At 47.1% G+C, this 20,755-nt stretch overlaps 1 protein-coding gene across 1 annotated transcript in view; it reads left to right on the top strand.

Moving 5' to 3' along the window:
• TRRAP (transformation/transcription domain associated protein) overlaps nucleotides 1–20,755 on the top strand; it is a 109,527-nt gene that overhangs the window by 30,346 nt on the left and 58,426 nt on the right. Inside the window, exons 27-40 of the mRNA XM_056866151.1 lie at nucleotides 421–517; nucleotides 1,390–1,511; nucleotides 3,049–3,219; nucleotides 3,492–3,560; nucleotides 10,973–11,092; nucleotides 12,601–12,720; nucleotides 12,996–13,160; nucleotides 15,062–15,243; nucleotides 15,467–15,665; nucleotides 16,031–16,159; nucleotides 17,284–17,550; nucleotides 19,546–19,752; nucleotides 20,162–20,320; nucleotides 20,441–20,575. Coding sequence (XP_056722129.1) covers nucleotides 421–517; nucleotides 1,390–1,511; nucleotides 3,049–3,219; nucleotides 3,492–3,560; nucleotides 10,973–11,092; nucleotides 12,601–12,720; nucleotides 12,996–13,160; nucleotides 15,062–15,243; nucleotides 15,467–15,665; nucleotides 16,031–16,159; nucleotides 17,284–17,550; nucleotides 19,546–19,752; nucleotides 20,162–20,320; nucleotides 20,441–20,575 — 2,142 coding nt within the window. The remainder of the gene's footprint in view (nucleotides 1–420; nucleotides 518–1,389; nucleotides 1,512–3,048; nucleotides 3,220–3,491; nucleotides 3,561–10,972; nucleotides 11,093–12,600; nucleotides 12,721–12,995; nucleotides 13,161–15,061; nucleotides 15,244–15,466; nucleotides 15,666–16,030; nucleotides 16,160–17,283; nucleotides 17,551–19,545; nucleotides 19,753–20,161; nucleotides 20,321–20,440; nucleotides 20,576–20,755) is intronic.

The following is a 20,755-nucleotide window of genomic DNA, read 5'->3' as shown; positions in this document are numbered from 1 at the left end:
TGTTATTAGTCCTTCCATCATTGTTAATAAATGCTGTTAAGAATACATGGTTTTATGACTGGTTGGTTAACCAGATTGTCTTACTAACTGGTCAAATTACCCAGTCTTCCTTTCTGAGTCGTTTTGCAAACCGGAATTCTCCCCTACCCTTTTGTTCTTAGTATTTATTCACTTCGTTTGTTGTCCTCCTTTCTCTCTGAGACTCGAGGCAGATTGCAATTTTTTTTTTAAAAGCAATATGACCAATGCAAAACATATGCCCAGCAGCAAGCAAAATTAGAGAACAAAATTAAGAGAACTGAGGGATTTTGAAGCTGCAGCTGATCTCCGAGGGGTCTGTCCTGGCCATTGACCTGTAGTGGGCTTCCGCTGCTCAGAGTGGCGAGGGTGCATCAATTTCTCTCCGTTGCCACTTTCCAGCTGTTGAATTTGTGCGAGGCCGAGGACTGCGCCCTGATGAAGCTGCCCTGCTACAAGAGCCTGCCTTCCCTGGTGCCTCTCCGGATCGCGGCCCTGAGTAAGTCCAGAACCTGCCATTTTTAAAAATTTATTTATCATTTATTTATTTTTCGAGCTTGTGGCCCACCCTCCCCAGCAAGCCGGCTGGGGGCAGGTGACATTATTTAAAAACATCATAACGAAACATACAGTAATACATAAAGTCGCCAATAAAATCTATTTATTTATTGGTACAGTCAATCAGACCAGTAAAAACTATACAACAAAAAACCTCACATGAACAATGCAAAAAAGCATTAAAAAATGGGACATATTTATACAAATTTTAAGAACACTTTACATAAAAGTGGATGGAGTAGACAAAAGTGTAATAAGTGCCAATAACGTCATTCTAGCAGAAGTCTACGAAGCTTCATAGAGACAGCACAAAATTTGGCAACCTGAGTTTTAACCTGAGGGTTCTCACCGCCAATAAAATCTAACAGTGAAACCCTAAAGCACCCACAACAAGATGGCGCACTGGTGGAACTGATAAATTTTTAAAAAAATAATTTTAATTAAAATTTAAAAAACACACAACGTACTCAAACATACACGTGCATACAGTATAATCAATCTTCCAGGGAGTTCATTTTGAGTTAACCGTATCATACTGGATATTTAATTTATTTAATTAATAATCTATCTAAGTCCTTTATCAAGATTTTCACTGCTATGAAATTGACAAAATTAAATTAAATGGGACTATTTGCTACCAGATAAGAACTCTCTGACTTCGCACCAAGTTGCCAGATTTTGTCTTTTGATATGTAGGATCCGGAAAACTATAGTTGCGGCAGCTTTTAAATGGTCTTAAATGGGTTTTCTGAAAGGTCGCATTTTAAATCAATTCCCTTGAAGCTTAAGTTTTGCTCTGGCTGTTTTGGGCAGATGCCTTAGCCGCCTGCAATTACTTGCCGCAGTCGAGGGAGAAGATCATCGCCGCGCTCTTCAAGGCGCTGAACTCGACCAACAATGAACTCCAGGAGGCGGGCGAGGCCTGTATGAGAAAGGTGGGTGGCTGCCGAGCAAAGTTGTGTATCGACTCTTCCTTCCCCCCCCCCCCAAGAGCTGAGAAACAAGGCTGCACTTGATCTCAGGCATATACTTTCTCTCTGGGTCTAAAAATGTGCACAACAACCGCCTAGGTGGGGGGGGGGCATGCTTTTTTTTTAAAGGCATTTTAGAGCAGGGGTGTCAAACTCAACTGTTACTAGGGCTGGATATGACATAAATGTCACTTCGTCGGGTGGGGCCATGCCTCGCCAGCAGAGATTGAGAGTGGCTGGTGGTGGTTGCTTGGCTGGCTTGCGGGCTGGATAAGAGCTCTCAAGGGGGTGAACCTGGCTCACAGGCCTTATGTTTGATACCCCTGTTGAAAAGAGGGTGTTCAGGAAAAAGAGGAAGACCCAACATGAGATGAATGTAACTCAATAAAGGAAGCCGTTGGCCTCAGACCCCCAAGACCTGAGCAAGGATGTTAACGATAGGGCATTTTGGAGGACATTCATTCATAGGGCCACCATAAGTCAGAAGGGACTTGACGGCACTTACCACATACACACACACAGTTTTCGGCCGCCGGCCCCTAATTTAGGGAGCGGCTGTGGTTGTAACCTGGCTTTAATTAAAACCCCTTGGTCGTAAGCGACAGTAAACTTTACAATGGCTCCTTGTAGTTTACGCTCTACTAACAGTAATCTGCTGGTGGTCCCTGGCCCAAAGAATGTGCGGCTGTCCTCAACAAGGGCCAGGGCTTTTTCAGACCTGGCCCCTGCCTGGTGGAATAGTTTCCTGGTGACATCAGGGCCCTGCGGGATCTTAAGGAGTTCCACAGGGCCTTCAAAACGGAGCTATTCTGCCAGGGCTATAACAGGACAGCCGCGAGTGGATCCATCTTTACTGGCCTCCCCATCCCGCCCCCCCTCACTCTTGTAATCTGTGGGGGGCTGAACTGTTGATATTTATTACACTGGGGCACCTGGGTACATTTATGGCCATCTAAGTGATTTATTAAGATTATAGTTTTAATGATGTATTTTATATATCTTATGTTTTTAATCGTTACCCGCTCTAAGCCTGGCTTGCTGGGGACAAGGGCAGGCTATAAATTTGAAAAAACAAACAAATAAATAAATCCCATCTTCAGAACGAGCAGGAAGAATGCAAATTAGTTAAATTTGTACTGGTCCCTAGATTTTTGCATTTGGCTGGCGCTGTGTCTCAGAAATCAATTCAGATTGGTTGGAAAAGAGTATGTTGAAGTGCATGAACCGTTCTATGTTTTCATGGCAAGGTTTCCATGATCAAGATGGAGGTTGGTTGGGGGGCTACAGTTACTTTGCTATCACATGTATCCTAGATGATTGCGGATTCCATAACTCCAGGCTCGTTTTTCTTCCAAAGGCATCTATTAAAAGCCAGTTTTACGGCAGCGTTTTTTGTTCTTTAAATTGTCCAGGCAGTAAACAAGACGGTCTGAAATGCTGTATCGATGTGGAAACGGAAATTGCTTTTGTGACAATGTTGTTTTTTTAACCCCCTCTGCAGTTTTTGGAAGGTGCCACAATCGAAGTCGACCAGATTCACACCCACATGAGGCCGCTGCTTATGATGCTGGGTGACTACCGCAGCCTGACCCTGAACGTTGTGAACCGCCTGACGTCGGTCACCCGTCTCTTCCCAAACTCTTTCAACGACAAGTTCTGCGATCAGATGATGGTACGGAGGTGCCACGGTTTTTCACACTGGCTCAGAAACGACATTCTTAAAAGGCATATGAATATTTCGAAGTGTGGGCCGAAAAGTTATTTAATAGATTTGCGAAAGGCGTTCCCTTTATTTGTCACTGATTGGGCGGCAGGGGCAGGCTGAATCCAAAACCAAAAGTGAACTTGATGAATGGTACTCAGTGAAAAGGGAAACAGGCCACTTTTAATTGAATAATAATTAAAATGCGAAAAATAACTCTGAATACTGGATTTCTCTTGTAGCAACATCTGCGTAAATGGATGGAAGTAGTAGTGATCACCCACAAAGGAGGCCAGAGGAGCGATGGAAATGTAAGTTTCATGGTTCTTTTTCTGGGGCAAGGGAGACCAAAATTATTCAGGGAAAAATGGGAGAAGAGCTGTAACCGCTAGCCGCCAACTTCTGTTGCAAGCTACGTGCCTGCCTAATAACAGCTTGTTATAAAGTAGCGTGCATGACAGATCGCGCGCCAAGGACCACTTTGGCTAGCGGTTAGCAGTACTGTATTTGCCTGTGTTGACAATCGTCCACTATGTGGGACCCACATAGTGGTCTTGCGGGACGTTTGCCAGTGAATTTAATTGCGGTGGAACAGCGAGAGATGTTTGCAAATCTCTGGTTTTGTTAGCAGTTCCTCGGATCAGGTTAGGGGTGTGCAAATGCCACCGCTGCAACATCCTCGCTGTCCGAAAGTCCTTGTTTTGTATAGGGATCTCCCCACAAAACCTACATATGGGATGTCCTGTGCCACTTGTAAGCTCACAGCAGGTGACATTGTCCGCTGTCTTACGCTTGAGTTCTTGAACAGCTGTGGGAAACGAACACAGGAGCCCATGAACGGGATTTCCAAGAAACACAAGAAACGGGTAGCTTTAAAACAGCATTTTCCTCGTTCCTTCTGTCCTCTTGGGAGTTACAGGCTAATGTCTGTAAGATGCAGGGTTGCTCAGATTTTAATTGTAAACGGAGAAGGTTGCGTCTCTATGTTGTCGACTAACATCAGTGTTTAGTATTAACATTTTCTTCATGCCTTGGGAGGGGCGGGGGGTCCTGCTCCCGTGTCTAGCATTTGGCTTCGTTTTTTAAAGGTGGGTTGGGGGGGGTGCAGTCTAGCAGGCGCTTCCGTAGCACAAGACCCCCTAAAGAAATGAGAATTGTCCAACCCCCCTTACCCAAACCCCACCCTGCAACATGGCTGATTTCTGTAGTACCTCTTGCGGCAGGGCTGTCTGTGGGCCCTGAACATTTCCCTGCTCACAGATCTCTGCTGTTTCAGTGCCAGCGTGTGTGTCCAGTCGTAGCTGATTTACGGCGACCCCATAGGGTTTTCAAAGCGAGAGACTGACAGAGGTGCTTTGCTGTTGCCTACCTCTCTGTACCAACCCTGGGCTATCTTGGTGGCCTCCCGTCCAAGTACTAACCAGAGCCAACCCTGCTTAGCTTCCGAGATGTGACAAGATCAGGCTAGCCTGGGCCATCCAGGTCAGGAGTCCACAGACAGTGGGCCTTTGAAATTGCATCATGAGCTAGCACCACGGACAGATCCCAAAACACACGCCACCCTGGTCAGGGCAGAGATGATGAAGAAGAAGAGTCGGTTTTTAGACCTGCTTTTCTCTACCTTAAGGAGTCTCAAAGCGGCTTATAATCACAATCCCTTCCCCTCCCCACAGCAGGCACCTTGCAAGGTAGGCGAGGCTGAGAGAGTCCGGAGAGAACTGTGAGTGGCCCAAGGTCACCCAGCTGGCTTCATGGGGAGGAGCGGGGAATCGAACCTGGTTCTCCCGATCAGAGTCCAACGGCGTTAGCCAATACACCCCTCTGGCTTGCCGTTGTCCGCCTCTGTGAAACAACCTTGGATGTCCTCAGTGGTCTCCCATCCAAGTACTAACCAGGGCCAACCCTGCTTAGCTTTTGAGATCTGGCGAGATCGGGCTTTCCTGGGCCATCCAGGTCAGGGAATTTCAATGCCTGTTGATGTATAATACGAAGATTGGCAAAAGGGGGGCATTGGGATTGTGTGGTTCTAGTCTCTCCTCAATGTGAGAAGCAAGGGAGAGAGACCTAGACCGCCTTTATTTGAGGCCTGTAATTTCCCAATACTCAGGCTTTTCTCCTCCAGCCTGCAGGTTCGCTCTGGGCAGGGAAGAGCCACCCAGGGACGAGCCTCGCACCTTTGCTTAAGTGATACAAACAAGTTTATTGGTTTCCAAGAGAGCAAAAAAGAAAATAAGCTCTCACACCTTCACAGGCAATTTAAAAAGGAAAATAACAAATTCAAAGCAACTAGAAATCTACTCTACATACAACGCAGAGCTGGTCTTATTCCTTCTCACTATCTGTCACTGTGTGTGTTTGTGTGTGTAAAGTGCCGTCAAGTCGCAGCCAACTTATGGCGACCCCTTTTGGGGTTTTCATGGCAAGAGACTAACGGAGGTGGTTTGCCAGTGCCTTCCTCTGCACAGCAACCCTGGTATTCCTTGGTGGTCTCCCGTCCAAATGCTATCCAGGGCTGACCCTGCTTAGCTTCTGAGAGCTGACGAGATCAGGCTAGCCTGGGCCATCCAAGTCAGGGCATCAGTCACTGTAGAACAAACAAAATCCTGAACCAAGACCCCTCCCTCTGGCGCAACCTCCCTTTTTCACTTAGCCGCTGACCTTGGCTTCCTGCCTCCTCATTGGTTTCACCTGATCTCGAAACTATCCCAAGCTGTGATTCTCTGGGGATGTGTGTGTGGGGGGTGAAACTCTCAAGACCGGATTGCTCAATGGCTTCTTCCTTACAGGGATCACCTTTCTGGCTTCCTCTGCACCAGATTATTAGCTTTTTTTTTTTTTTTTTTTAATGTATGTTTTACAAGGCCACTGTTGGAATCAGAAACACAAATGATCTTGGAGTAAGTTTGGCAGCCCTTTTTGTTTCCTGCCGCTGCAAGCGCAAGATCCTATGGCTGTTCAGACTCGATCTGTGGTCTGTAAAGCAACATCTGCCCAGTGTTGCTCTAGGGTTGCTTATGGACCTGTGGAGCTGACTTTATACCAGAATGGTTGATCCTCACTAGCTCTTCCTTGGATGGTTGTTGCCTTGACTGTCATTGGGCTCTAGCTCAAATCCAGCCTGAGCTGTCCCTAGAAGCTAAAATGAGCAAACTGAGGCTGTTGTGTTTTGGTCACATTATGAGAAGACAAGAGTCACTGGGAAAGACAAGAAGAAGAAGAGAAGAAGAGTTGGTTTTTATATGCTGACTTTCTCTACCACTTAATTGAGACTCAAACCGGCTTACAGTCCCCTTTCCTTCCCTTCCCCACAACAGACACCCTGTGAGGTGGGTGGGGCTGAGAGAGCTCTAAGAGAGCTGTGACTAGCCCAGGGTCACCCAGCTGGCTTCGTGTGGAGGAGTGGGGAAACAAATCCAGTTCACCAGATTAGCCTCCGGCGCTCATGTGGAGGAGTGGGGAATCAAACCCCGTTCTCCAGATCAGAGTACCCTGCTCCAAACCACTACTCCACGCTGGCTCGATCCAACATGAGATGGATCGACTAAATCAAGGAAGCCAGGGACCTCAGTCTGCAAGACCTGAGCAAGGCTGTGAATGATAGGACATTTTGGAGGCCATTAATTCATAGGGTCGCCATGAGTCGGAAGCGACTTGATGGCACTTAATACACGCACAGTAATTGATCCAATTACCATTAGTGATACCAGATTAGTGAGGATGGTTTTCTTTCCTTTTTAAAACAATCTCTTGGGGTGGTTCTGCAAACGCTTGTCTTAAAAGTGGGTGTTCTCTCCTGCTGCGTCTCGGGTGGTGCCAGCGTGGGAATTCACACCATTGGGTGGGTGGGGGGAACCAAAACTTGCAGATTGTATAGACTGCATCGGTCCCTTTGTCTGGGACGATGGCCTTTTCCATGCACTTAACTGTGGCGGATAACCATTGAGCGTTCATCACATCATAAGCATTTGCAGCGACGTTGGGAGTTTGTCTACTGGTAGATTGGCTTCTGTTTAAAAGGCGGATGCGTATTACGGAGCAACTCCAAACCTTGTGGTTCACTCTGGGCAGCCCGTGACTAAGCTCGCTGCCTTGCTGGCAAATACCGTCATTTTACTCCCAGGTCAGGACACCTGTTATGAGAAAGATCCCAGAAAACAAATACGGGGTGGTGGGTGTTTCAGCACAATCCTAAAAATGCTTTCTTGGGAGCAAGTCCCATTGAATAGACCAGAGTTAGGATTCTGAGTAGACTTGCTTAGGATTGGCTCCCTGTGTCGCAAGCTAGTTACGGGGACGCTTTTTATAAGCGGCACGGATGGCATTTAGCTGCCGTTCCTTTGTTCTCCTCTTTGTGCCCCATTGATCATCTGTTATCTTTTTTTCCACTTTGCGCCTCATGCAGCATTTGTGGTTTGCTCCTCCTCCGTTTTAGCCCCCCAACAACAACCCCGGGGGGTTGGTTAGGCTGAGAGGTGGACGAGTGCCCCGTGGTTGTCCCAGCGAGCTTTGGTCAGCCGAGTCGGGATTTGAACCCATCCCACACTGCCTGTCAAATGAGACTCTCTGCTGTCATCAGGGATCTGGTCCCTAGAGAATGCTTATCTGGCCCGGGAGGCAGCCCCCCCCCCCCACCGCCACTCTCAGTCTGGGCTGGCGAGGCATGGCCTGGCCTGACCAAGTGATGTTTATGTCATATCCGGCCCTCGTAACAATTGAGTTCGACACCCCTGGCCTAAGCTGTCTGTCTTCGAGGAGAGCACCTTCCCCAGACCCATCCTCCAAATTCTCAGCGTCCCCCGACCCACTTGTCAGATTTCTTAAGCAACGGGAAGAGCCTGACAACCGGCGGGAGAGTTGGGGGGCAGGGACAAGTGGAAATGACATCAGCTGCGTCTCTATATCACTTCCGGGGAAAACCAGGAAGCGACTTGGGGTAGCCCTAGGAATCGCTGGAAACTCTATGGTAAAACTGGGTTTTCCCTGGAAGGGATGTAGAAATGCAGCCAGTGTTGCCTGCCTTCCTTCCTTCCTTCCTTCCTTCCTTCCTTCCTTCCTTCCTTCCTTCCTTCCTTCCTTCCTTCCTTCCTTCCTTTCTCTCTCTCTTTCTCTCTCCCTCCCTCCCTCCCTCTTCCTCTCTCTCTCTTCCTCTCTCTCTCTTCCTCTCTCTCTCTTCCTCTCTCTCTCTTCCTCTCTCTCTCTCTCTCTTTCTTTCTTTCTTTGAGCAGTAGTGGACAGCTAAGAGCTTCAGCTCTAGTAAGATCGCTGTCATCCAAATGACAACACCGCTTTCAAGATCAACAGTCTTGTGTTTAAACGCTGCATTTATTTACTTTTTAAAAATCTTTTTGTTCCTATTAGGGGAGGGAACCCCAAGCCAGCCACTTGTCATAGCTTAATGTGTTGTCTTTGTACGAGGCACTTTTATTCCCCCGTGCTAAAGTGCAGACTCGCTCGCTAAAGCTTTTGTGATCGCCTATGACAACTGCAGAAAGGGTGTGCGGTTGACATCAGCTTCCAGTCCCTTGTGCTCATCTATGCTTGGCTTAACAACAAATGACTTTACTTTAGTACATATTTGAGGAAAACGCCCCCCCCCTTCCCCCACTTTCCTTTTTCAGGCTCTGATAAGCAGGGAATCCTAGCTCGCTTCCGTTCTGTCCTGCAGCCGATCGCAGACGTCAGACCTTGCAATAACTTTTATTACAGCTCTGTGTTTGCGTGTGAATGGGGGAGATCTTTGGATTGGAACCAGTCAGCTTTTCCATTGGTGAAATGGTGGTGGGGGGTTCCCTTTGACTACCGAAAAGCCTACTTAGGTTAAAAATCCTGGGGTGCGGGTGGGCGCGGAGACCCCTGCACCAAGCCGTTCAGCTCCGCTGTATCGCTGGCCCACTGAAGGGTCCTTCCGCTCTCCGTTTGATTGTTGCTGTCTCTGTGGGGATTGGCCTTCTCCCAAGATATTTGAATGCTTCGCTTGTTTTGTTCATCGCTAATAGCTATATTTCTTGTGTGCAAATTTAAGGGAAAAAAAGAATATGGAAAGTTGAATGTAAATAGTGTGTGTGTGTGCGCGCGCATGCGCGCAAAGAGAAAGAAAAACAAAAAAAAGACGCTTTTCCTCCATATCCTCAGGAGAGCATTTCCGAGTGCGGGAGATGTTCCTTGCCTCCCTACGGTCAGTTTGAGGTGAGAACAAATAACCCTACTAAAAGTCGGTCTCCGACTGCAAACCGAAAGAATAGCATATACACTCATTTTTTTCTTTTTTCTTTTGCATTTACGTTTTGGTTTTTTTGTTTGTTTTTTTGGTGTTCATGCTGTGGAGTTTTGTTCTTTTTTTTGGTTCAGCCTGCCGTGGAAGGGGTAGAGGTGAGAATTTTGTCAGCGGAGGTGCCCAGGAGGGGTTTTCTTTTTGTCCATCTGTTCTTCGTCTCTCTCTTTCTCTGTCTCTCTTTATTTGGTCTCTTTCTTGCTATGGTTTGTGATAGCTGTGTATTTTGTTCATGTGAACGGGCGACATGCATTGTGCCTTTGGAGTGCAGTGCCGTGACTTGTCTTATGTCTGTCTGTGGCGGAGTGGTACGAGTAACCCTTGCTATGACCTGTGAAGGATTTTGTAGCATGTTTTTTTCTTCCTTTTTTAAAATTGAGGGCATTTGGGAGGCAGGTCTCTAAAAATACATTTGGAGCTGCTGAATGTCGAAAGGAGATTTAACAGTGCAATCCGAAGGAGAATTACTCCAGTCGAAGCACGTTTGTTTCCACGGGCGTGGTGTTGGAGAGTGCCGTCAGGAGGTGGTTTGCCATTGCCTGCCTCCGCGCAGTCTGAGAGTTTGGAGAAAACTGTGACTGGCCGAGGTCACCCAGCAGGCTTCGTGTGGAGGAGTGGGGAATCGAACCCGGTTCTCTAGATTAGAGTCCACCGCTCTTAACCACGACACCACGCTGGCTCTCATTCAATGGACTTAGGCTGGAGTAATTCTGCCTAGGATTGCATGGTAATTTTCAAGAATATCCAAGACCCTTCGCCTAAGACTCCTTTTTGGCGACTATCCATTTGGCCAAAGTTTAGGAAATGTCTTTTTTTTTTTTTACAAAGGTAATCTCCATCATATTTAGTGTTTCTGTGCATGCCCTGAGATGCCCTGCTCCCTCTATGGTGGTCATTGTAACGTCACTCAGGGAATTGTCCAAGCAGGCCAATAGATAATAGTTACCTTTATTGATCGGCGGAGTGGGGTGGAATTTTTAGCGCCACAAAGAAACTTCAGTTCTGGAGAACAAGGATTCGGACAGAACTTTTCTGGTATTAGCTTCTCACTCAGGTCAGTTTTTCAGGAGCCATTTTGGACTTTGAGCTGAGTCACAGTTTGATAAACTCAAAACTGGAGTTCCGTTTCATTTCCCTTCCCTCTATTGTCATTCCATTTAAAGAAAGGGAACCCCGCTGCCCCAGCCAACCCTGTAAAATGCCACTTCTGAAACACTCAAACGATATAGCAAAACCAAAGAGATGCGGTTACATGCCTTAGGTAAGTAGCTGTGGTTTGACTCTTGATTTTTTTTTTTTTTAAAGAATTTTGGGTTTTGCCAGCCACACCAACACCCCGAAAAGAGGAGATCTAGAGTTCTGGTTAGGATTCTGTAGTGTGCAGGGGGATATTCAGACACTGCCGCAGGAAGCCGGGTTGGCGCTTGCTAACGTTTTGCATTTCGTCAGCAGGAGATGAAGATCTGTTCCGCCATTATAAACCTGTTTCATCTCATCCCGGCCGCTCCTCAGACTTTGGTCAAGCCGTTGCTGGAGGTGGTGATGAAAACCGAAAGGGCCATGTTGATAGAGGTAACGTCTGTTCGAGGGGCTCAGCTGCTTGCTTAGAATTGCCGGCTGAAACATTATCTTTTTTGGGGGGGGAACCATTCAGGCCCTCCTTCGTGGAAAACACTGAGGGCCCACACATCCTGGAGAGAAACCCTGTCTTCCTACAACAGGCTTAAGAACATAAGAGAAGCCCTGCTGGATCAGGCCAAGGCCCATCAAGTCCAGCAATCTGTTCACTCAGTGGCCAGCCAGGTGCCTCTAGGAAGCCCACAAGCAAGATGACTGCAGCAGCATTTATCCTGCCTGTGTTCCACAGCACCTAAGATAATAGGCCTGCTCCTCTGATACTTTAGAGAATGGGTATGCGTCATGACTAGTACCCATTTTGACTAGTAGCCATGGATAGCCCTCTCCACTGTGAACATGTCCAGTCCCCTCTTAAAGCCTTCCATGTTAGCAGCAGGAACTTTGTTGTCATGATAAATGAGTGTTTCCTTCTTCATTGTCTCACTGAGACTCGAGGCACATTTACAGAATTAAAACTGTGCAATTGGATGCAAACCCTGACCTGGATGGCCCAGGCTAGCCTGATCTCGTCAGATCTCGGAAGCTAAGCAGGGTCAGCCCTGGTTAGTATTTGGCTGAGAGACCACCAAGGAATACCAGGGTTGCTGTGCAGAGGAAGGCACTGGCAAACCACCTCTGTTAGTCTCTTGCCATGAAAACCCCAAAAGGGGTCCCCATAGGTTGGCTGCGACTTGACGGCACTTTACACACACACACACACACACACACACACAATTGGATGCAGTGTAACGTATCCATGAACACATGAAGCTAGCTTATACTGAATCAGACCCTCGGTCCATCAAAGTCAGTATTGTCTACTCAGACTGGCAGCGGCTGTCCAGGGTCTCAGGTGGAGGTCTTTCACATCACCTACACACCTAGTCCCTTTAACTGGAGATGCCGGGGACTGAACCTGGGACCTTCTGCATGTCAAGCAGATGCTCTACAAACTGAGCCATGGCCCCTCAACAGAACATAAGTAAATCCATGAACACACAAAGCTGCCTTATACTGAATCAGACTCTCGGTCCATCACAGTCTATTATCTACTCAGACCGGCAGTGGCTCTCCAGGGTCTCAGGCAGAGGTCTGTTCACATCATCTACTCGCCTAGTCCCTTTAAGTGGAGATGCCAGGGACTGAACCTGAGACCTTTTGCATGCCAAGCAGATGCTCTACCACTGAGCCACGGCCCCTCCAGTCAACAGTACAGTATAACAGGGTTACAAATTTAGAGGGTGGCTTGCTAAAAACAGAATTTCCCGTACAATAAAAGGGTATAGGGCGTGTGACAAACAACGAAACAAAAACGGATGTCCGAGTAAGAGAAACAGAGCAACCGTTTAATTGAAACTGAACAAAACCATGGAGAGAAAAACTCCTTAGCTAAAATTTTGTGGGTTTTAACTGGGCCTCCTCGTCCGTTTCGTATGAAGCATATCTTTCTTTATTTCCCGCAGGCTGGTAGCCCGTTCAGAGAACCGCTGATAAAGTTCCTGACACGGCATCCCTCCCAGACAGTAGAGCTGTTTATGATGGAAGCCACCTTGAATGACCCGCAGTGGAGCAGAATGTTCATGGTAAGGTTGGGGGGCGGGGCGGGTGGCAGCCTTTGAGAGGGGGGTCGCCGATCGAGGCTCTGTCCTTGCGTTTACGGGCTGGTCCAAAAAACATCTGCCCAATCCTGTGGTTAACTGTGGTTCAGGGCACTGGCCCCAGATGGAGGGCTGACGCAGTTCCATCCTCTATAACGCGGTAACGCGGTGTATTTGAGCACTGAGTTAATGCGCCTGTGTATAGAATTGCACAATGTGTGTTGCCGGCAGATCATTCTCTTGTTGCTTGCCCTCCCCAGAGCTTTCTGAAACACAAAGACGCGAAACCTCTGCGCGACGTTCTGGCGGCGAATCCGAATCGATTCATCACGTTGCTGTTACCTGGCGGGACCCAAGCCGCGGTCAGACCTGGATCTCCCAGCACCAGTACCATGCGCCTCGATCTCCAGTTCCAAGCTATCAAGGTACGGCATTCCCGCTACCATATCACTGCCCCGGAGAGTCCATTGTTCTTTCGACTAGGCGTTCGTAGGATCTGTACACAAATTTCCCCCACAGTGAATTCAAAACATATTTAATTATGTTATTTATAGTCCACCTACAATATCTATAGTCCGCCTTTCTCTCTCGGACTCGAGGCAGATTACACAGTGGTGAGTCAAGCGTAGTGTAGTGGTTAAGAGCAGTGGTTTGGAGCAGTGGAATCTAATCTGGAGAGCCGGGTTTGATTCCCCACTCCTCCACATGAGCGGCGGAGGCTGATCTGGTGAGCCGGGTTGGTTTTCCCCACTCCTACACATGAAGCCAGCTGGGTGACCTTGGGCTAGTCAACAGCTCTCTCAGAGCTCTCTCAGCCCCACCTACCTCACAGGGAGTCTGTTGTGGGGAGGGGAAGGGAAGGTGATTGTAAGCCGGTTTGAGTCTCCCTTAAGCGGCAGAGAAAGTCGGCATACAAAAACCAACTCTTCTTCATCTTCTAAGAAAAATAGAATAGAATAGAATAGAATAGAATAGAATAGAATAGAATAGAATAGAATAGAATAGAATAGAATAGAACGGAACAGAATAGATGCAGGATCAGCCTAGAGCCTCCCTGACAAGTGTTTGTCCAACCGCTTCTTGAAGACTGACAGGGGCGGTCACGTTGGTCTGCGATTCGAGTCCAGTAGCACCTTTGAGACGAATGATTTTCATAAGAACATAAGGCCCTGCTGGATCAGACCAAGGCCCATCAAGTCAGGCAGTCTGTTCACACAGTGGCCAACCAGGTGCCTCTAGGAAGCCCCCAAACAAGACGTCTGCAGCAGCACCATCCTGAAAGAAACACAAACTGAGAGAAACAAGGTTGCTTGTTTAGAACAGCTCTGTAAACCTTGTTTGCTGCAAAATAAAGTCTTCAAAACATTTGAACCATCAACAATAACTTCGAATAAATTTAAAACTGTAGACCCAAAGTAAAAGCAAAATATAACACATCTATATAAGGACAATAAAAATCAGGACACAAGAACTGTATTCCTAATGAGGTGGCAGCTCTGTGCCTGCACAGAGTTCCTTTTAGAAGACAGGCAGCGGGGCCTGTGTATGTATCCAAGGAAATCCTGCAAAGCAAGGGTTAAGCAAAATACAACTGCAAGACATTGCTATGTTGGTGGTGGCTTCTCCCACCAGGGCTGTGGCCCTGCCCATGTTTTGAGTGGGAAGCACGATCTTTGGCGAGTCCAAGCTCCTTCTGTCAGGGACAAGTCGGCACGGGAGGCGGTCAGAGGCTCTCAAACACATCTGTTGGAATACTCTTTTTTTAAATTAATGTTATTAGGTTGTACGTTATATTCAAATCCATACTTTGTTATACTTTTTTTCCCCCCACCCAACCTTTTCACACTGAAATCTTTAACCGGGAGCACAAGTTTCTTAGTTATATTAGGGTTGACTTCCTCGCATTTTATCCAATTCAAGTACAGAGACCACTTATCCTTTATTTCCCTTATTTTACTATCCCACGGTGAATCTTTAGCCAATTGTGCCACAATATCTGATTGTATATATTCATATAAATAATCATTCCAACATTCAAAAGTCCATTTGTTTGCTTCTTTCCAGCCTTTTGTTATTGTAGCTTGTGCTGCTAGGATCATAGCTTTACAAAGCTCATGGGCATTTCCAGTTATTCTTTGCTGTCCCACTGCACCCATGAATAGCACGTCTACATCCAAATTAATCTTGATTTTAAAAAGCTGTTCCGTTCTCTTCGAAATAATTTCCCCAAAAAATTTAACCCTCTGACATTCTAACCACATATGCAAATACCACATCGGGGAGAATACTCTTCCAAAGGCGTTTTCCGTTTTTTCCCCCCTCCCAGATCATCAGCATCATCGTGAAGAATGACGAGGGCTGGCTGGCGAACCAGCATTCCTTGGTGAGCCAGCTGAGGCGGGTGTGGGTCAGTGAGGCTTTCCAGGAAAGGCACCGGAAGGAGAACATGGCCGCCACCAACTGGAAGGAGCCCAAGCTCCTTGCCTACTGCCTGTTGAACTACTGCAAGTATGTTGGTCTGTGACTCTAATCACGACGCTCTCTCCTTAGAGCAGGGGCGGGGAACCTTTTTCCCCACCAAGGGCCGTTAGGATATTTATAACATCGCTTGCGGGCCATCTTGTCTACATCTTTCTTAAATTGTGGTGCCCAAAACTGAACACAGTAATGTGGTTGCTTTTTTTTCTGGACGCTACTTAGCAGCCTGTTGGTGTGTTTTCCCTTCCCTCAGGAGAAATTACGGTGACATCGAATTGCTCTTCCAGCTTCTCCGGGCCTTCACCGGCCGTTTCCTATGCAACATGACTTTCTTAAAGGAATACATGGAAGAGGAGATTCCCAAAAACTACACCATTGCCCAGAAACGGGCGCTGTTCTTCCGGTTTGTCGACTTCAGCGACCCCAACTTTGGAGACGAGCTGAAAGCCAAGGTACGGCTGACAGACGAAACAGGAAAACGAGCTGGTATTTAGGTTTCGTTTCCTTGGGCCGCAAACGCCGCTTGGCTTTAAATGTCAGCCGGTAATTGCAAATGCCGCTGGTGTGAAAATACTGTGCCTAAAGAGGAGCGGGGACCAGGGGAAGTCAGCCGTTCGTCAAACAATGTTGGGAATATGCTTTGTCAGAGAATATCGGCATATCTGCATCGCCTGCGACCCTTTTGCTTAGGTGGAACTGAATTTGCAGAGTGGATCCGTAGTTGTCCTCGATAGCCTATGATCCTGTTCGCGCTTTTAAGTTGGCCAGAGTTACGGCGGCATGTTCTTAGCCGTATTTTCTCTTTTCCTCCGGGCAGGTTTTGCAACACATCCTCAACCCTGCTTTCTTGTATAGCTTTGAAAAGGGGGAAGGGGAGCAACTCCTGGGGCCCCCCAACCCAGAAGGGGACAATCCCGAAAGCATCACCAGCGTGTTCATTACAAAGGTGAATGTTATGTTGTGTTTCTTTTCATTTGAAATTATATTCCACGGGTGCCTTTGGAGTTCTGATCCAGCGGGGTGGGCTCAGCCACAAAATGCTTTTGTAAGCCTCCTGCCCATTTCAAAAGCAGCTTTCTGTGTGTTATGCGGGGAGCTGCGTAGGACAAGCACCTGTTCAAAAGCCTCCTTATGTGTGGTTCTTTGGATCCTGGCCCTCTAGAGTGACAAGAGCTTACCTTGGGATCTTACGAACTTTGTTGATGTGTTCTGTTACTGTGTGAACAGACTGCTGGACTTGATGGGCCTTGGTCTGATCCAGCAGGGTTTTCCTTATGTTCTCATGTTCTTAGCAACAATTACGAGCAATAAATAGCGATATAATGATTCTCCTTAAATGGTGATTATCGTAACAATATATTTTGGAATAAATCATAATTTTCCCTATACACTGCTTGATAAATATAGATAAAAAAGCTTGCAATGGTGATTACTATTTCACATTTCTAAAAAATACTTCCTGAATAATAAAAATTGAGCCCACGTATTATTATCATCTATCCATAATATCTAAGAGCCCCGTGGCGCAGAGTGGTAAGCTGCAGTACTGCAGTCAAAAGCTCTGCTCACGACCTGAGTTCGATCCCGACAGAAGTCGGTTTCAGGCAGCCGGCTCGAGGTTGACTCAGCCTTCCATCCTTCCGAGGTCGGTGAAACGAGTACCCGGCTTGCTGGGGGTAAAGGGAAGATGACTGGGGAAGGCACTGGCAGCCACACCTGTAAACATAGTCTGCCTAAAAAACGTTGGGATGTGACATCACCCCATTGGTCCGGAATGACCCGGTGCTTGCACAGGGGACCTTTACCTTTATCCATATCACCTTTCCAATATAGTATCTCAAGAGGATTTTTCATAATTCATATGTATCATTTCAACAAGAGGATTTTTCATAATTCATATGTATCATTTCAACCATCTCCTCTCCTCACCATTCTTTAGGAATAATACGAGTAGCATGTTTTCCATTTACCTTGAAATTCTTTAGTTGGTCTTTTATTCACATGGTTCGTTAATTTTTTCCATTACTGCATATTTCTCAGTTAACTCCCTTTGTTCTTGCGTGGGGCCAGGTGCTCGACCCGGAGAAACAGGCGGACATGCTGGACTCTCTCCGGATTTACCTCCTGCAGTTTGCCACGCTGCTGGTGGAGCACGCCCCACACCACATCCACGACAACAATAAGAACCGCAACAGCAAACTGCGGCGCCTCATGACCTTCGCGTGGCCGTGTCTGCTCTCAAAGGCGTGCGTGGACCCGGCCTGCAAGTACAGCGGGCATCTGATCTTGGCGCACATCATCGCGAAATTCGCCATCCACAAGAAGATCGTTTTGCAGGTATTTGGCCCAGGCCTACCTGCTGAACGTTCCCCGAAAGTCTCCTCTGGAATCGATGCTGCGGTGCTTGCGAAAGTTAAAAAAAAAATCACATCCTGGCTAAAGCCTCGTGAACTAGATTCCACTTCTCGCCTCTCTAGGGCCCCAAATTTTAAACGTCAGCCAGGCATTAAATATATGGTTGCCCTGGCAGCCTATTTAACCAAACTAAAATTTAACAACAGCAGAAGGGCATTTGAGGAGCCCCGTGGTGCAGAGTGTTAAGCTGCAGTACTGCAGTCAAAAGCTCTGCTCATGACCTGAGTTCGATCCCGATGGAAGTCGGTTTCAGGTAGCCGGCTCGAGGTTGACTCAGCCTTCCATCCTTCCGAGGTCGGTAAAACGAGTACCTGGCTTGCTGGAGGTAAAGGGAAGATGACTGGGGAAGGCACTGGCAAACCACCCCGTCAACAAAAGTCTGCCTAGTAAACATCGGGATGTGACGTCATTCCATGGGTCAGGAATGACCCGGTGCTTGCACAGGGGGCCTTTACCTTTTTACCTTTAGAAGGGCATTTCTTGGGAAGGTGCGCGGCACTTCCTTCTGCCATGCCGGTAGGGAGATTAAAAAAGATCCCTTACTCAGAAAGATTATGTTTATGCTCGATGGGGGAGGTGGAAACTACAGAGCACCTACTTCTGAGATGTCCACATTACAAGGAGGCCAGATCAAAATATCTCCAGCTAGCGTTAGTTGGGCTTCTTGATGAATCTGATCTGACCAAACTGGAATATCAGGTGTCTGATAGAAACCACTGGGTATTCAAACAAGTTGCCAAATTCTGTCTAGGGATATTACAGCTGACGCAGAGTTTTAAACCCTTTTGACTAGCTCAAATGTTCACGCAGCTATTTTTGCTGTAGTCTTGAACTATTGTTGTTTTAATGATGTTTTAACTCTGTAAGCCCCATGGCGCAGAGTGGTAAGCTGGAGTACTGCAGTCAAAAGCTCTGCTCACGACCTGAGTTCGATCCTGACGGAAGTCGGTTTCAGGTAGCCGGCTCAAGGTTGACTCGGCCTTCCATCCTTCCCAGGTCGGTGAAATGAGTACCCAGCTTGCTGGGGTTAAAGGGAAGATGACTGGGGAAGGCACTGGCAAACCACCCCATAAACAAAGTCTGCCTAGTAAACGTCGGGATGTGACGTCACCCCATGGGTCAGGAATGACCCGGTGCTTGCACAGGGGACCTTTACCTTTAACTCTGTAATACTGGTCAAGGACCACAATAAATTATAACGAGTGAATGATCCCTCTTCTTTAAAGAGTAGAACATGGAAGAAGAGAGTTTCAAAGGTTAACATGTTAGTCTGCAGTAGAACAGGTAGAGTCCAGCAGCACCTTAGAGACCCAACACGATTGTGGGGGGGGGTACTTTTACAGGCTTTGACATATTAGGACATATGAACTGTTGTATTAGTGTTGTACATATGCAGAATTGTTCAATACAAAACCATATTCTTCATGAAAAGCATTTAGAGGCTTGATTCCCTTTAAACTGGACTAGTCCAGACATGCATAGCCAAGACACTCTTTGGGGGGGAAATAATTACACTCTTGGATTTTTATCCCATCCAGATCCAGTAGAATTATTTCCCCAGTAGAATTATTTTCCCAGTAGAATTTTTTAGGTAGTAGGATTATCCAGTAGAATTATTTTTCCTGTTACCTAACAGTGACTAGTTGGCTGTCTGAAACATTACCTAATTGTATTGTATAATATTGTATTGGTTTTTAAGGTTTAGCATGAAAGAATGATAGTAGAAAGTTAAGAATATATTCATTTTTATCGTGGTCTTTAGGAGATGAGAATGCTGGTAAAGCTAATCATTATAGAGATATAACAAGACCCAAAACTGAATGTCTTAAGAGCATAGTCAACTGAAACGCACTGCCCCGCTTCGGTACAAGCTGTCGAGAGGCAAAGCTCAGTCTCTTGCCTGCATTTCGTTTCCAGGTGTTTCACAGCCTCCTGAAGGCCCACGCCATGGAAGCCCGCGCAATTGTTCGACAAGCGATGGCAATCCTGACGCCGGCGGTGCCCGCCCGAATGGAAGACGGCCACCAGATGCTCACTCACTGGACCAGGAAGATCATCGTGGAAGAGGGTCACACGGTTCCTCAGCTGGTCCACATTTTGCATTTGATCGTCCAGCATTTCAAGGTACTTCAGGGCAGCGAGGGTTATTTCCAAGGTATATTCAATAGGTCAAGTGAAGTCCTTAAATGGGACCTGAGCCAACTGCCAAGTTCCTAGCCAGGGCAGAGTTAAGATTGAACACAAGTGGGGGACTGTTGTACCTTTTCAAGACGAAGGTGCACCCATATTTATTTATTTATTGGTGGCATTTGTTGTCCACCTCTCTTGCATCTTGGGAACAGAAGGGAGAAGCAGCTCAGGCTGCTGGATAATCCCCAGACGACTTTTCACATGACCAGCAATTGCAGTTTGAACCCATGCCGGCATTAGGCAGCTTTTTCTTTAAAAACACAAAGGCAGGGTCGCTAACACAAAGGCCTGCCTGACGTAATATGTTAGTAACCCTTTTGGGGGGGGGGGAATCCCTCCACAGGTTTACTTTCCGGTGAGACACCATTTAGTCCAGCACATGGTGAGCGCCATGCAGAGGCTGGGGTTCACTCCCAGCGTGACCATCGAGCAACGAAAGCTGGCCGTCGACCTCGCCGAAGTGGTGATCAAGTGGGAACTGCAGCGCATAAAAGACCAGCAGGTAAGCAGTACTGTCCGATTTGTAATGTTCTCATTGTTTTCTCCTTCGATCTGGATTAACTTGCATCCCCTTGGACTTGTCTGCTTGTGTGCGCATTGGTGTTTTCTTTTTGTTTTCTAGCCAGATTCGGATATGGATCAGAACGCCAGCGGGGAAGGCGCGAGTTCTTCCTCCTCCGCTGTCAAGAGGGGCCTTTCTGTCGATTCCAGCCAAGAAGTGAAGCGGTTCAGAACGGCGACGGGAGCGATAAGCGCGGTAAGGAAGTTTTTTGGCTTTTAAAGGAGCAAATCTCGTGAAGCAATGGCTGTTACCACACTAGGTATTCCCGGCGATGTATTAAGAGTTTGGAAACATTATAAAAAATACTGTTCGCATTTTCTATGTATTCCCACCGATGTATTAAGAGTTTGAAACTGTTATAAAAAATACTTTTCG

This window comes from Euleptes europaea, chromosome 21 (genome assembly GCF_029931775.1).
Source record: "Euleptes europaea isolate rEulEur1 chromosome 21, rEulEur1.hap1, whole genome shotgun sequence".
NCBI classification, from domain to species: domain Eukaryota; kingdom Metazoa; phylum Chordata; class Lepidosauria; order Squamata; family Sphaerodactylidae; genus Euleptes; species Euleptes europaea.
This window is presented reverse-complemented; position numbering and strand designations above follow the sequence as displayed.